The sequence below is a fragment of the Coffea eugenioides genome, chromosome 2, assembly GCF_003713205.1.
Source record: "Coffea eugenioides isolate CCC68of chromosome 2, Ceug_1.0, whole genome shotgun sequence".
Lineage (NCBI taxonomy): Eukaryota > Viridiplantae > Streptophyta > Magnoliopsida > Gentianales > Rubiaceae > Coffea > Coffea eugenioides.
The window spans coordinates 46,897,633-46,913,381 of NC_040036.1; the positions used below are offsets into that span (position 1 = coordinate 46,897,633).

General features: G+C 37.1%; 1 protein-coding gene across 1 annotated transcript; it reads right to left on the reverse strand.

Moving 5' to 3' along the window:
• Positions 1 to 14,273: 14,273 nt before the first annotated feature.
• On the reverse strand, positions 14,274 to 14,934 carry LOC113759755 (histone H3.2). Its single transcript, XM_027302330.1, has one exon. The coding sequence runs from the start codon at positions 14,846 to 14,848 to the stop codon at positions 14,438 to 14,440; it is 411 nt and encodes a 136-aa protein (XP_027158131.1). The 5' UTR covers positions 14,849 to 14,934; the 3' UTR covers positions 14,274 to 14,437.
• Positions 14,935 to 15,749: the final 815 nt, after the last annotated feature.

The following is a 15,749-nucleotide window of genomic DNA, read 5'->3' on the forward strand; positions in this document are numbered from 1 at the left end:
CTTCAAGGAATTGGAAAGCTTGGTAGACAATCGGTTTAATATTCTATCTAAAAACGTAAAATCACATCCAAATAAACATGTAAACCAAGATATTTCATATCAATAGACAGAAATGTAACATCACAATGGTAGGATACCTTACTAGAAAAGATAGTTGTAAATTTGGCCAGTTAGCACAGAGCAGCTTAAAAAGACAAAACTTTGAACGAAATAAATTAGCATAGACTTAAGAATATCTACCCTTGGAATCAACCTAATTCACCCCCCTCTTAGGTTGTCTTTGGGCCTTACAAAAACAAAGGATGAGCTTAGATCGAGTGAGATAAAGTACACCCTCGCCTAAGTACCCATTTAACATATACAAGTCACCTTGACAATTTATCACATAAATAAACCCAATTACTCACTCAAAATAGTTAGCACGTAAATCAAGGCACTTTATACGGGTCCACCGACTCCGTCCTGTTCGTCACTGCCTGTGACAGAAGATTATACTCAAACATCAGTCAAACAACCATCACAAATGGATATCAGGAATAAAACGGCCAAAACGGCAAAAACGGCCAAGAAATGCATGTGCGCGTGCGCGGAAATGAAAATGGTATGAAAATGGGTTACACGGTTTTGACCATAACTAGCACTGTGGTTATCGGATCAAGCTGTACTAGGTAGCGTCTCGAAGCTCAGACAAAGGGTTACAACTTTCATGAAGACAACTCAATCCGGTTTTCAATGGATCTAGGTCAAATTTACCGATTACAGAACCAAAACTCCAAAGACTGGTTTATACCTCTAATGAAAATTTGGCGGCATGCCCCTTGTGTTTACCTATTTTCCAGCCATTTATAGCTTCATTATTTTTCTCAAATCAGCCCCAATGTCATACATAGGCAATGCTACCACAATAGCCCTTCAACTAGGCTCAAAATAATCCAATTACAGCACAAGTCGTAATAAGGCAACTGGGAATCAAGTTTAAAGTCAAATAGTTTCGAAGTTAAGACAGAGAAATACAAGTCTTATGAAGACATAAACAACCAATTTGTGCGTTTTCAATATCAAAATGTGCAATCACCGAGAAGATAGAAAACTGTCCACAAAACAGGGCATTTGGCAGTCAGGGGTATTTCTATCATTTCACATGGTACAGTGCTCCGATTAAGCTGAAATTTTGCAGGTAGATATATAACATCATTTTCTACAACTTTCATGTTTTTATCTAAGCCTAATTAGGTCTCTAACATGGACGAATTAAATAGGTCAGAAGCTAAACAGGTTAGTTTCAATTTCTGGAATTTGAACTTTTCCTCTAGAATTTCATATCCAATAAGCATTCAATCATCAAAACCAACAATTACTAACTCTATAACATCCATTACTAGATAAATAACCATAATCAAGGCTGAAAATGTAAACCCTAGCTGCATACTCCAACATCTCATTCCAAACTAACAAATTTACCGTCATAAGGCAAGATTAAGAGCTTCTAACTAAACTTTAACAAGATTAAATGCAAGAAAAGGATAGGAAACCATAATACCTCACCAAAGCTTCTTGCAAGAGAGAATCACAACCTTTCCCTCCAAAGTTTCACCACACAAAGCTTCTTAAGAACTAAAGGGAGAGTTTAATCGGCTTAGATTTTGGATTTTCACTCAAATCAAGCTAAAAATCAAGATGGAAATTGAATGGTTTCTTCCCTCTTTTCTCTCTCACCCTCACGGCTGGAATGTGCAGAAATGGTGGCTGAAATGAAGCTTCAAGAAGGTTAAGATGATAGGAATTCATTTGGGTCAAAATTAGACAAGCGTCACCTTTTGATTGGAAGTCAATTTTTTTCTTTTCTCTCTTGTTTTTAGTCCAAAATTTCGGCTACATTAAGAAGATATTTAGGTCTAATTTTGGTCAATTAATAACAAGGAGATTAATATAATAAAGAAATGTTCAAGTGGTGTACTCACTCGGTAACAAACGGTACACTTCGGTTCACACCGTTTTTCCTTATTTCGCACATACTAGGGTTTTAACTTATAATTCACTAACTTATTATTATTACTTCAAATCACACACTTTTTATTATCTAAAACTCACTCTTAATCACCAATTCTAGTGCATACCCCGCACCGATTACTCACACTGCTAAAGACGTAAAAACCCTAGTTTACCTTAACGATGAAAGTAAAGGGAAAATCCTTGGTTCTATGATTAATTGTAACTATTGAGGAAGTGAATGAGTAGTAAAGCTATTGTAAAATAATGGATTCCAAATAAAAGGGAATTTTTAAGAAAATATGAGGGATTTTACAAGTCCTCACAATCACACTACCAAAATGCACATAAAAACACACACCAAAACCCTAGTATGCACAAAAACCCTAACTTATGCCCTTCCTTTAGAAAAATCATAACTTGAGTTATAAATATAAAAAATTCGTACAACTTGGCTTGTTAAAAACTAGACTTCAAATACTAAGAATCTTTCGAAGACACCTCAAAGAGATTTAGTTCATAAGTTGGTCCAAATTGAGCCATAAGCTACTACAACATTCCTATTGTAACTTGTGCAGGATAGAATTTTCAGCCAACTTTACCAATTTTCTGGAATTTCTAGGGATTGAATCAAACTTTGAATTTGATACAGTAGGAATCCCTATGAGTCTAGTTTTAAATACAACAAACGGAACTCAATTCCGACTTTCCTGTACGAAGTTATAGCCAATTTCCCAAAGCTGCGCAGAGCCTCCTGCGAAAATTTCAAGATTTTCTAACAACTTGAGAATATGAAACTTTTCTTAACAAAATTTTCTTCCTTGGCTCAAATTCAACCATTAAAGCAACCAAGAATCAAAGGCAAGTGAGTTCATATAAGGGTTATAAAGACAAGTGAATTTTCGGGGCCTCACACTTTCTCCCCCTTAAAATAATTTCGTCCTCGAAATTCTAATCTTTGCTCGCACAAAACTTGATGCTATAGAACTTTCCTCCAACTCTCAGGTGACTTTCTCTTACTGATAGTACTACAACAAGTTTACCTAGAGAGAAAATCTTACCACGTAAAAGTTACGCTAATATGCTAGGGAAGTTTAACAAGGAAATAAATACTTATCAAGTCCTCACAGTCATAGGAGAAGGAAACAAATCTTCCGTGCAAATTTCTCGACGTACTCTACAACCTGGACACCCTCTATAGAAACCCTAGCCAGACGATTGCTAGATTCGTCCATGATAACACTCCGAGATCCAATCCCCTTGATCAGTCCAATGACTAGGTCAAATGTTAGAATCGTCCACACCTTAACCTTTGCCATCAAAACTCACCTCAAGTGCAATCAAGATACAGACCCTTATTCTAGCGCTCTTCACTATTTGGTACCCAAGTACAAGAATCCATAATAAGACAATTCACAACTCGAGCCGGCCGGTCCCAAGAGTAAATCCCCATATTAGAGATTCCTACCTGACATACCTAACTATTGTCCCCAAAGTACCACGATAAAGGTTTAAACCTAAAACGTTTCATGATCCGTAACTTATGCTCAAAAGAGTACTTAATCCTTTACACCCATTCACGAAATCAAGTCCATAACACCACTTGGCCCAAACTCACTCCGCGCAGAGACCACGCGAAGTGGCTCTGATACCATTTGTGACGACCCTACCTCCCCCTAGGGCGTACCAAAGGGTTTAGCAGATCGCCTGCCCAACTCTCGCCAGGACTCACTCACTCGAAACTCGAGAAAATAACTTACATTCATAGCAAATAAGTAACACAACAAGTTCAAACTTAATATATACATCGATGCTCAGATCCAGTTACAAGGCTTATACACGCCCAAATACATTAATGTGTTTACAATCCAAGTCCAATCAACCCTAGTCGAGTGCTAGACCGAGTACCATTCAAAATTTCAAAACTAGACTACTCTGTACAAGTCTCACGCCTCGCTCGTACCCCCTGCTAAGGAAAACAAATGGAATTGGGTAAGTTATATGCTTAGTGAATAATCAGGGGGCTAAAAACGTAAAATCACATCCAAATAAACATGTAAACCAAGATATTTCATATCAATAGACAGAAATGTAACATCACAATGGTAGGATACGGGTGTCTTCAAAGCCAGTTCAATTCCCCGAGCTTGAATGCCTGTTGACACTCTGTCAACCAAAATACTCGTGGTCCGTTGACTCCACTTACTTTTCCCATTCACCTTATCAATCCCCGCTGGCCAGTCAATAGCACAGAGCAGCTCGAGCAAAATAAATCACTTAGCTTTAAACAAAACTTTAACAAAGAACGAAATCCCAAGGTTAGCATAGAACTAACTTCGACCAAGCTCCGGCTGGTTCGAATAGTCTGTCTACCCTTGGAATCGGGTTGGAACCAAACCCTGAGATATCCAATCTCTCAATAGATGATATCCCTCAACAAAGTACTCACCCCAACAGCACACAGTACAAGGGGTTCAACTCAAGTCATGTAATCACCCAAACAGCACACAGCAAAAGGGTGATACTCAACACAAGGTATGTATTCTTACATATTAAATCAAAACAAAGGATGAGCTTAGATCGAGTGAGATAAAGTACACCCTCGCCTAAGTACCCATTTAACATATACAAGTCACCTTGACAATTTATCACATAAATAAACCCAATTACTCACTCAAAATAGTTAGCACGTAAATCAAGGCACTTTATACGGGTCCACCGACTCCGTCCTGTTCGTCACTGCCTGTGACAGAAGATTATACTCAAACATCAGTCAAACAACCATCACAAATGGATATCAGGAATAAAACGGCCAAAACGGCAAAAACGGCCAAGAAATGCATGTGCGCGTGCGCGGAAATGAAAATGGTATGAAAATGGGTTACACGGTTTTGACCATAACTAGCACTGTGGTTATCGGATCAAGCTGTACTAGGTAGCGTCTCGAAGCTCAGACAAAGGGTTACAACTTTCATGAAGACAACTCAATCCGGTTTTCAATGGATCTAGGTCAAATTTACCGATTACAGAACCAAAACTCCAAAGACTGGTTTATACCTCTAATGAAAATTTGGCGGCATGCCCCTTGTGTTTACCTATTTTCCAGCCATTTATAGCTTCATTATTTTTCTCAAATCAGCCCCAATGTCATACATAGGCAATGCTACCACAATAGCCCTTCAACTAGGCTCAAAATAATCCAATTACAGCACAAGTCGTAATAAGGCAACTGGGAATCAAGTTTAAAGTCAAATAGTTTCGAAGTTAAGACAGAGAAATACAAGTCTTATGAAGACATAAACAACCAATTTGTGCGTTTTCAATATCAAAATGTGCAATCACCGAGAAGATAGAAAACTGTCCACAAAACAGGGCATTTGGCAGTCAGGGGTATTTCTATCATTTCACATGGTACAGTGCTCCGATTAAGCTGAAATTTTGCAGGTAGATATATAACATCATTTTCTACAACTTTCATGTTTTGATCTAAGCCTAATTAGGTCTCTAACATGGACGAATTAAATAGGTCAGAAGCTAAACAGGTTAGTTTCAATTTCTGGAATTTGAACTTTTCCTCTAGAATTTCATATCCAATATGCATTCAATCATCAAAACCAACAATTACTAACTCTATAACATCCATTACTAGATAAATAACCATAATCAAGGCTGAAAATGTAAACCCTAGCTGCATACTCCAACATCTCATTCCAAACTAACAAATTTACCGTCATAAGGCAAGATTAAGAGCTTCTAACTAAACTTTAACAAGATTAAATGCAAGAAAAGGATAGGAAACCATAATACCTCACCAAAGCTTCTTGCAAGAGAGAATCACAACCTTTCCCTCCAAAGTTTCACCACACAAAGCTTCTTAAGAACTAAAGGGAGAGTTTAATCGGCTTAGATTTTGGATTTTCACTCAAATCAAGCTAAAAATCAAGATGGAAATTGAATGGTTTCTTCCCTCTTTTCTCTCTCACCCTCACGGCTGGAATGTGCAGAAATGGTGGCTGAAATGAAGCTTCAAGAAGGTTAAGATGATAGGAATTCATTTGGGTCAAAATTAGACAAGCGTCACCTTTTGATTGGAAGTCAATTTTTTTCTTTTCTCTCTTGTTTTTAGTCCAAAATTTCGGCTACATTAAGAAGATATTTAGGTCTAATTTTGGTCAATTAATAACAAGGAGATTAATATAATAAAGAAATGTTCAAGTGGTGTACTCACTCGGTAACAAACGGTACACTTCGGTTCACACCGTTTTTCCTTATTTCGCACATACTAGGGTTTTAACTTATAATTCACTAACTTATTATTATTACTTCAAATCACACACTTTTTATTATCTAAAACTCACTCTTAATCACCAATTCTAGTGCATACCCCGCACCGATTACTCACACTGCTAAAGACGTAAAAACCCTAGTTTACCTTAACGATGAAAGTAAAGGGAAAATCCTTGGTTCTATGATTAATTGTAACTATTGAGGAAGTGAATGAGTAGTAAAGCTATTGTAAAATAATGGATTCCAAATAAAAGGGAATTTTTAAGAAAATATGAGGGATTTTACAAGTCCTCACAATCACACTACCAAAATGCACATAAAAACACACACCAAAACCCTAGTATGCACAAAAACCCTAACTTATGCCCTTCCTTTAGAAAAATCATAACTTGAGTTATAAATATAAAAAATTCGTACAACTTGGCTTGTTAAAAACTAGACTTCAAATACTAAGAATCTTTCGAAGACACCTCAAAGAGATTTAGTTCATAAGTTGGTCCAAATTGAGCCATAAGCTACTACAACATTCCTATTGTAACTTGTGCAGGATAGAATTTTCAGCCAACTTTACCAATTTTCTGGAATTTCTAGGGATTGAATCAAACTTTGAATTTGATACAGTAGGAATCCCTATGAGTCTAGTTTTAAATACAACAAACGGAACTCAATTCCGACTTTCCTGTACGAAGTTATAGCCAATTTCCCAAAGCTGCGCAGAGCCTCCTGCGAAAATTTCAAGATTTTCTAACAACTTGAGAATATGAAACTTTTCTTAACAAAATTTTCTTCCTTGGCTCAAATTCAACCATTAAAGCAACCAAGAATCAAAGGCAAGTGAGTTCATATAAGGGTTATAAAGACAAGTGAATTTTCGGGGCCTCACACTTTCTCCCCCTTAAAATAATTTCGTCCTCGAAATTCTAATCTTTGCTCGCACAAAACTTGATGCTATAGAACTTTCCTCCAACTCTCAGGTGACTTTCTCTTACTGATAGTACTACAACAAGTTTACCTAGAGAGAAAATCTTACCACGTAAAAGTTACGCTAATATGCTAGGGAAGTTTAACAAGGAAATAAATACTTATCAAGTCCTCACAGTCATAGGAGAAGGAAACAAATCTTCCGTGCAAATTTCTCGACGTACTCTACAACCTGGACACCCTCTATAGAAACCCTAGCCAGACGATTGCTAGATTCGTCCATGATAACACTCCGAGATCCAATCCCCTTGATCAGTCCAATGACTAGGTCAAATGTTAGAATCGTCCACACCTTAACCTTTGCCATCAAAACTCACCTCAAGTGCAATCAAGATACAGACCCTTATTCTAGCGCTCTTCACTATTTGGTACCCAAGTACAAGAATCCATAATAAGACAATTCACAACTCGAGCCGGCCGGTCCCAAGAGTAAATCACCCATATTAGAGATTCCTACCTGACATACCTAACTATTGTCCCCAAAGTACCACGATAAAGGTTTAAACCTAAAACGTTTCATGATTCGTAACTTATGCTCAAAAGAGTACTTAATCCTTTACACCCATTCACGAAATCAAGTCCATAACACCACTTGGCCCAAACTCACTCCGCGCAGAGACCACGCGAAGTGGCTCTGATACCATTTGTGACGACCCTACCTCCCCCTAGGGCGTACCAAAGGGTTTAGCAGATCGCCTGCCCAACTCTCGCCAGGACTCACTCACTCGAAACTCGAGAAAATAACTTACATTCATAGCAAATAAGTAACACAACAAGTTCAAACTTAATATATACATTGATGCTCAGATCCAGTTACAAGGCTTATACACGCCCAAATACATTAATGTGTTTACAATCCAAGTCCAATCAACCCTAGTCGAGTGCTAGACCGAGTACCATTCAAAATTTCAAAACTAGACTACTCTGTACAAGTCTCACGCCTCGCTCGTACCCCCTGCTAAGGAAAACAAATGGAATTGGGTAAGTTATATGCTTAGTGAATAATCAGGGGGCTAAAAACGTAAAATCACATCCAAATAAACATGTAAACCAAGATATTTCATATCAATAGACAGAAATGTAACATCACAATGGTAGGATACGGGTGTCTTCAAAGCCAGTTCAATTCCCCGAGCTTGAATGCCTGTTGACACTCTGTCAACCAAAATACTCGTGGTCCGTTGACTCCACTTACTTTTCCCATTCACCTTATCAATCCCCGCTGGCCAGTCAATAGCACAGAGCAGCTCGAGCAAAATAAATCACTTAGCTTTAAACAAAACTTTAACAAAGAACGAAATCCCAAGGTTAGCATAGAACTAACTTCGACCAAGCTCCGGCTGGTTCGAATAGTCTGTCTACCCTTGGAATCGGGTTGGAACCAAACCCTGAGATATCCAATCTCTCAATAGATGATATCCCTCAACAAAGTACTCACCCCAACAGCACACAGTACAAGGGGTTCAACTCAAGTCATGTAATCACCCAAACAGCACACAGCAAAAGGGTGATACTCAACACAAGGTATGTATTCTTACATATTAAATCAAAACAAAGGATGAGCTTAGATCGAGTGAGATAAAGTACACCCTCGCCTAAGTACCCATTTAACATATACAAGTCACCTTGACAATTTATCACATAAATAAACCCAATTACTCACTCAAAATAGTTAGCACGTAAATCAAGGCACTTTATACGGGTCCACCGACTCCGTCCTGTTCGTCACTGCCTGTGACAGAAGATTATACTCAACCATCAGTCAAACAACCATCACAAATGGATATAAGGACTAAAACGGCCAAAACGGCAAAAACGGCCAAGAAATGCATGTGCGCGTGCGCGGAAATGAAAATGGTATGAAAACGGGTTACACGGTTTTGACCATAACTAGCACTGTGGTTATCGGATCAAGTTGTACTAGGTAGCGTCTCGAAACTAAGACAAAGGGTTACAACTTTCATGAAGACAACTCAATCCGGTTTTCAATGGATCTAGGTCAAATTTACCGATTACAGAACCAAAACTCCAAAGACTGGTTTATACCTCTAATGAAAATTTGGCGGCATGCCCCTTGTGTTTACCTATTTTCCAGCCATTTATAGCTTCATTATTTTTCTCAAATCAGCCCCAATGTCATACATAGGCAATGCTACCACAATAGCCCGTCAACTAGGCTCAAAATAATCCAATTACAGCACAAGTCGTAATAAGGCAACTGGAAATCAAGTTTAAAGACAAATAGTTCCGAAGTTAAGACAGAGAAATACAAGTCTTATGAAGACATAAACAACCAATTTGTGCGTTTTCAATATCAAAATGTGCAATCACCGAGAAGATAGAAAACTGTCCACAAAACAGGGCATTTGGCAGTCAGGGGTATTTCTATCATTTCACATGATATAGTGCTCCGATTAAGCTGAAATTTTGCAGGTAGATATATAACATCATTTTATACAACTTTCATGTTTTCATCTAAGCCTAATTAGGTCTCTAACATGGACGAATTAAATAGGTCAGAAGCTAAACAGGTTAGTTTCAATTTCTGGAATTTGAACTTTTCCTCTAGAATTTCATATCCAATAAGCATTCAATCATCAAAACCAACAATTACTAACTCTATAACATCCATTACTAGATAAATAACCATAATCAAGGCTGAAAATGTAAACCCTAGCTGCATACTCCAACATCTCATTCCAAACTAACAAATTTACCGTCATAAGGCAAGATTAAGAGCTTCTAACTAAACTTTAACAAGATTAAATGCAAGAAAAGGATGGGAAACCATAATACCTCACCAAAGCTTCTTGCAAGAGAGAATCACAACCTTTCCCTCCAAAGTTACACCACACAAAGCTTCTTAAGAACTAAAGGGAGAGTTTAATCGGTTTAGATTTTGGATTTTCACTCAAATCAAGCTAAAAATCAAGATGGAAATTGAATGGTTTCTTCCCTCTTTTCTCTCTCACCCTCACGGCTGGAATGTGCAGAAATGGTGGCTGAAATGAAGCTTCAAGAAGATTAAGATGATAGGAATTCATTTGGGTCAAAATTAGACAAGCGTCATCTTTTGATTGGAAGTCAATTTTTTTCTTTTCTCTCTTGTTTTTAGTCCAAAATTTCGGCTACATTAAGAAGATATTTAGGTCTGATTTTGGTCAATTAATAACAAGGAGATTAATGTAATAAAGAAATGTTCAAGTGGTGTACTCACTCGGTAACAAACGGTACACTTCGGTTCACACCGTTTTTCCTTATTTCGCACATACTAGGGTTTTAACTTATAATTCACTAACTTATTATTATTACTTCTAATCACACACTTTTTCTTATCTAAAACTCACTCTTAATCACCAATTCTAGTGCATACCCCGCACCGATTACTCACACTGCTAAAGACGTAAAAACCCTAGTTTACCTTAACGATGAAAGTAAAGGGAAAACCCTTGGTTCTATGATTAGTTGTAACTATTGAGGAAGTGAATGAGTAGTAAAGCTATTGTAAAATAATGGATTCCAAATAAAAGGAAATTTTTAAGAAAATATGAGGGATTTTACAAGTCCTCACAATCACACTACCAAAATGCACACAAAAACACACACCAAAACCCTAGTATGCACAAAAACCCTAACTTATGCCCTTCCTTTAGAAAAATCATAACTTGAGTTATAAATATAAAAAATTCGTAAAACTAGACTTCAAATACTAAGAATCTTTGGAAGACACCTCAAAGAGATTTTGTTCATAAGTTGGTCCAAATTGAGCCATAAGCTACTACAACATTCCTATTGTAACTTGTGCAGGATGGAATTTTCAGCCAATTTTACCAATTTTCTGGAATTTCTAGGGATTGAATCAAACTCTGAATTTGATACAGTAGGAAGCCCTATGAGTCTAGTTTTAAATACAACAAACAGAACACAATTCCGACTTTCCTGTACGAAGTTATAGCCAATTTCCCAAAACTGCGCAGATACTCCTGCGAAAATTTCAAGATTTTCTAACAACTTGAGAATATGAAACTTTTCTTAACAAAATTCATTTCCTTGGCTCAAATTCAACCATTAAAGCAACCAAGAATCATAGGCAAGTGAGTTCACATAAGGGTTATAAAGACAAGTGAATTTTCGGGGTCTCACAACTCGTATCCCACAAGCCCGAATCTAGACAACATAACAAAGTTTGATAAATTGAGGAAAAATTGAAACCCTATAACCCTCTATGATATGAACTAAGATGAAATCTCAACCCATAACAACCGATAGATAGAACTTTAGTTATATGATAGAAAGCACGACAAATAAGTGTGGTTCTTGTTTGATAAGCCAAACAAATACTTAGAACAAATTCTAAGATACTCAAAGGTTGCTTCAAGGAAGTTTAGAGAAAACTCTCTCTCAATTTCTGGAAAATTCTACTGGTGTTATTAACGCAAGACAAAAGGTCCTTATATAGATGTTTACAAGACCAAAACCGAATGAATCTTGGAAAAACACTAGGCAGCCTTTTATTTCCTTACTGCTAGCTGTTTCTGCAAATCCTACTAATATTAGGATTTGTGACAAATTAACTCTTAGTAATGCACTTAAGAAACAACTAAACATTAACTAACACTACTCGGACACACTCGCTCAGCATGAACTAATCACACGAACTAAAAAAACTAACTAATAAACAAGCTAAAATAATTCGAACAAACCCTAACTTATGTTAAGCTCACGGATCTCACTAAGAAACTCGATCATGGATCTTCGTTGATTTGTAGGGCATTCATGAGCTTGCATTCATGAGCTTGGATCAATCTGATATTAGCTAGTGTTTAACTAAGGTTCCAATGACCAGCTTGTCTTCAAACTTCATCCGGCAATCTTTCCTTAACTTTCTTCCATTTGAATAGCTTAAGTATGAAGGCGTTGTCGCATGAGCAATCCAACTTCAACTTGACACGAACAAGAGAAATAATCTCTAAACTTGGACTTGAACCTTGGATTGCATCATGTTTTAAAGCATTTTTGTATAAAAGAAAATGCTTGAGTTCTCTAAAAGGGAGGTTAATACTGATCCTATGATGAACTACATGGAGAAGAAGAAAAACAACAACAATAGTCTTGTTGGAAGGTCCAAGGAAAAGGAAATTTGCTAGATACAAATACTAGTTCAAGAGACAATGAGTAGCTAATATTGTCAAAAAATAGTGCATCTGTTGAGCAAGATTATGTCATATTTAACATGGTTATTAAATGAATCTTCTTTTTCTTGTGACATGGCAGTTTGTGACATGTGAATACAGGTCATGATATTTTATGTCAAAAGTCAGTCTAAGAAAAGAACTGTTCAAATGTGGCAATAGAAATTTTATTACCTTGATGATAATTATTCAATATTTATGCATGTCTATGTAAGGCAATTGTCAAAATAATAGCATGAGAAATATGTATTTGTATTACTCTCAAGTGAATTTAGGTACTACAAATGCTAGTAGTTACATTTGTTCTAAATTCAGTCAAGAGTATGTTGAGATCATAAGATACTAATTGTTGAAATCAAAATCTTGGCTACTGCAAGTGTAAAAAGGCAAAGTGGTTTAGGGTTTGTGGCCACACCCTACACCTTTGATCTATTTATTTATAATTTGTAACTACTATATCTAGAGTCTTGAATAAGGTGTAAGGTAAATCTAGACATGTTAAATCTAAGACTTAAGTGACTTAGAAAAATTTTATTAAAAGAATGACGTTGTGTTTGTTATATATGAAAACTACAACAATTAAGGATATTTGTTGATTAAGTCCTTGTCAAGGGACTTGGTGAATTTAACATCATTGGGTATGGGGTTTAAAACCTTAATCTAAAATCACTAGCAATGAAAATCCTACCTTTATTTTAGCACTACCATTAAATGAAAAGGTTTAAGGGGTAACAACAAGTTACTAAATGGTTATAAACACTAAATTTCTGTTCAAGTTATTGTGAAATTTAGAAATTTTTGATAATTTTTTTTATTTGTTTCTTTGGAAAGAAAAAATGACAACAAAATATTTTTTTCCTTTAAATTTAATAAAAACCAAAAAAAGGGAGAGAGGGAGACCTGGAGGATGAATTTTAGGAAAACGTTTAAGAGATCCATGGAATAACTCTTCGCATTCCTACTTCATGTACGTTTTCCACTATCTTGCTGGAATGAATTCGTGTATGTTTGTCACTATGTTGCTGGGATGAGACAATGCAATGGAAGAAAAATTCAAGGATATATAATTTTTCCCTTCCTTCAGACAACTCATTACTTGCATCAGTAAGCCAATGCATCTAAGTTCCCTACTCCTGCGAATCAAATGGTTAACTCGTCAACAACATCCCAGGCAATTCCTTCATGGAACTAGGGATCTACAAGTCAAAAGCTAGCAACAATTAACAATAACACAGAAGTGTCAACTAGTGCAGTGAAATTATAGTTAATGGACATAACCCACATAGCTCACATTTAGCAGAACACACGACACAAATACAGAACCACAAGAAGGGATTCTAGAAACCATGGCCAGAAAACACAATAAGCAACAGAGCACAAGCCGAAAGGATGTAGTGGAGCTTCACCTTCAAGATCCATTAACCCACACCACATTATTCTACGCAGGGAAAACACATGTTAAAGAGATCAGCAACAGAATAGGATGACAGTAGTGATACTTCTGGAGCTTCGACTTTCTGTTAATTGGGAAGTCTATATGATAACAATGTCTGAACACGGTATATTTAATACCAAAAAAAACTGAATCAAATTGCCCCAACAGCATTAGAAAATAAATCCACAACAATAGTTGCATTCAACTCTAAGTTTGGCCAATGATTTAGAGCAAACAATATGGAGGGTGAAGTAAGCTTCTTCATCAAAATCCATTTCTACCTCATTAAACGCAAAATACATCAGCAAAGAAATCTAATTAAAATTTTACGGAGTGATTCGTACAACAAGCCAAAAATTATTGAAAATAAAATCCATAATTAGGAAAGAGACAGAAAAATAAACTTTCATTGATTGAAATTGAAACAACTGAATACACCACCATCATAGATTACCCATCCAAATTTACACACCTAACCCTACCATCCCTACCCAAACTAGCAACAAACCCTAAAACACAATATCATTAAAAATTTTGGTAGTACTTCTAAACCCTAAGCCCTCTCACCCCTAATCCTCCTAGCAAGCTGGATATCCTTGGGCATAATTGTGACCCTCTTGGCGTGAATGGCGCACAGATTTGTGTCCTCAAACAGTCCAACAAGGTACGCCTCCGCAGCCTCCTGCAACGCTGCCACAGCACTGCTCTGGAAACGGAGATCAGTCTTGAAATCCTGAGCAATTTCCCTCACCAGCCTCTGAAATGGGAGCTTGCGGATCAACAGCTCGGTACTCTTCTGGTACTTCCTGATTTCTCTCAGCGCCACCGTTCCTGGACGGAAACGATGGGGTTTCTTCACTCCTCCAGTTGCCGGAGCTGATTTCCTTGCCGCCTTGGTGGCTAGCTGCTTCCTTGGGGCCTTTCCTCCGGTGGACTTCCTAGCAGTCTGCTTGGTACGCGCCATTGATGCGAGTGGAAAACAGATAGAAATTAGTTACCCGTGAGTGTGTGCGTAGATCTGGAAGAAGACAAATGAGATTAGTGTTGTGAAAATTAGGACCGGGTTTGGGAGCTTTATATGGTGGCGGAGACTGGAGAGGGAGACTAGCGAATTTTTTTGGCGGTGGGTTTTGAAATTTTTGGAAATGAAATGGGAAAATATGGACCGTTAGATTGGAATTGAAATGAACTGTGAGATTTGAAGAGAATGTTAGGTAATAGATAGCGATCCGAGTGAAGTACCAAGCAACAAATAACGAGTCAACACGTCATCCATTATTCTGGCTTGCTTTTTGGTCTTTGGTCTTGGGTTCTCCGGGTGGTGAGTTCAGGAGAACTTTTTTTTTTTTTTTTTTTTGAATTTAGAACTTAGTTCAATTTGCCCTTTTTGTTAGAAATTGGACGTAATCATATGTTTCTCTGGAAATTCCAAGTGGCCCGTTTGGCAAGGGCTCATTCGGCAAATGAATTTTTTTTTATATATTTATCATAAAATTTGAAAAAAAAAATTTAAGATGTAAAACTTTTTTCATTTTTTTTTCATTTTCTTTCATTTTCCTTTTTTTTCCTCTCCTCTTCTTTTCCCTCACTTCACTATTGATCTTACTCCCTTCCTATCGTCAGTTGCCGGCAATTACTTGCCGCCAACATTAAAACCTCTGCTAGTAATTGACGTCAGCAACAACAACATTTTTTTTTTGGTTTTTTCTGTCTCCCCCTCTTCTCCCTACCTCCTCTCCCTCGCACTATCTAGTCATGCTACCAAATCGTGCAACAGGGGACAAGAAGGGTCACTACTACAAAAATGTCCTTTTATGACATTCAAAAGCGTCATTATAGATCTATGTCATGACGTTTAGGCTATA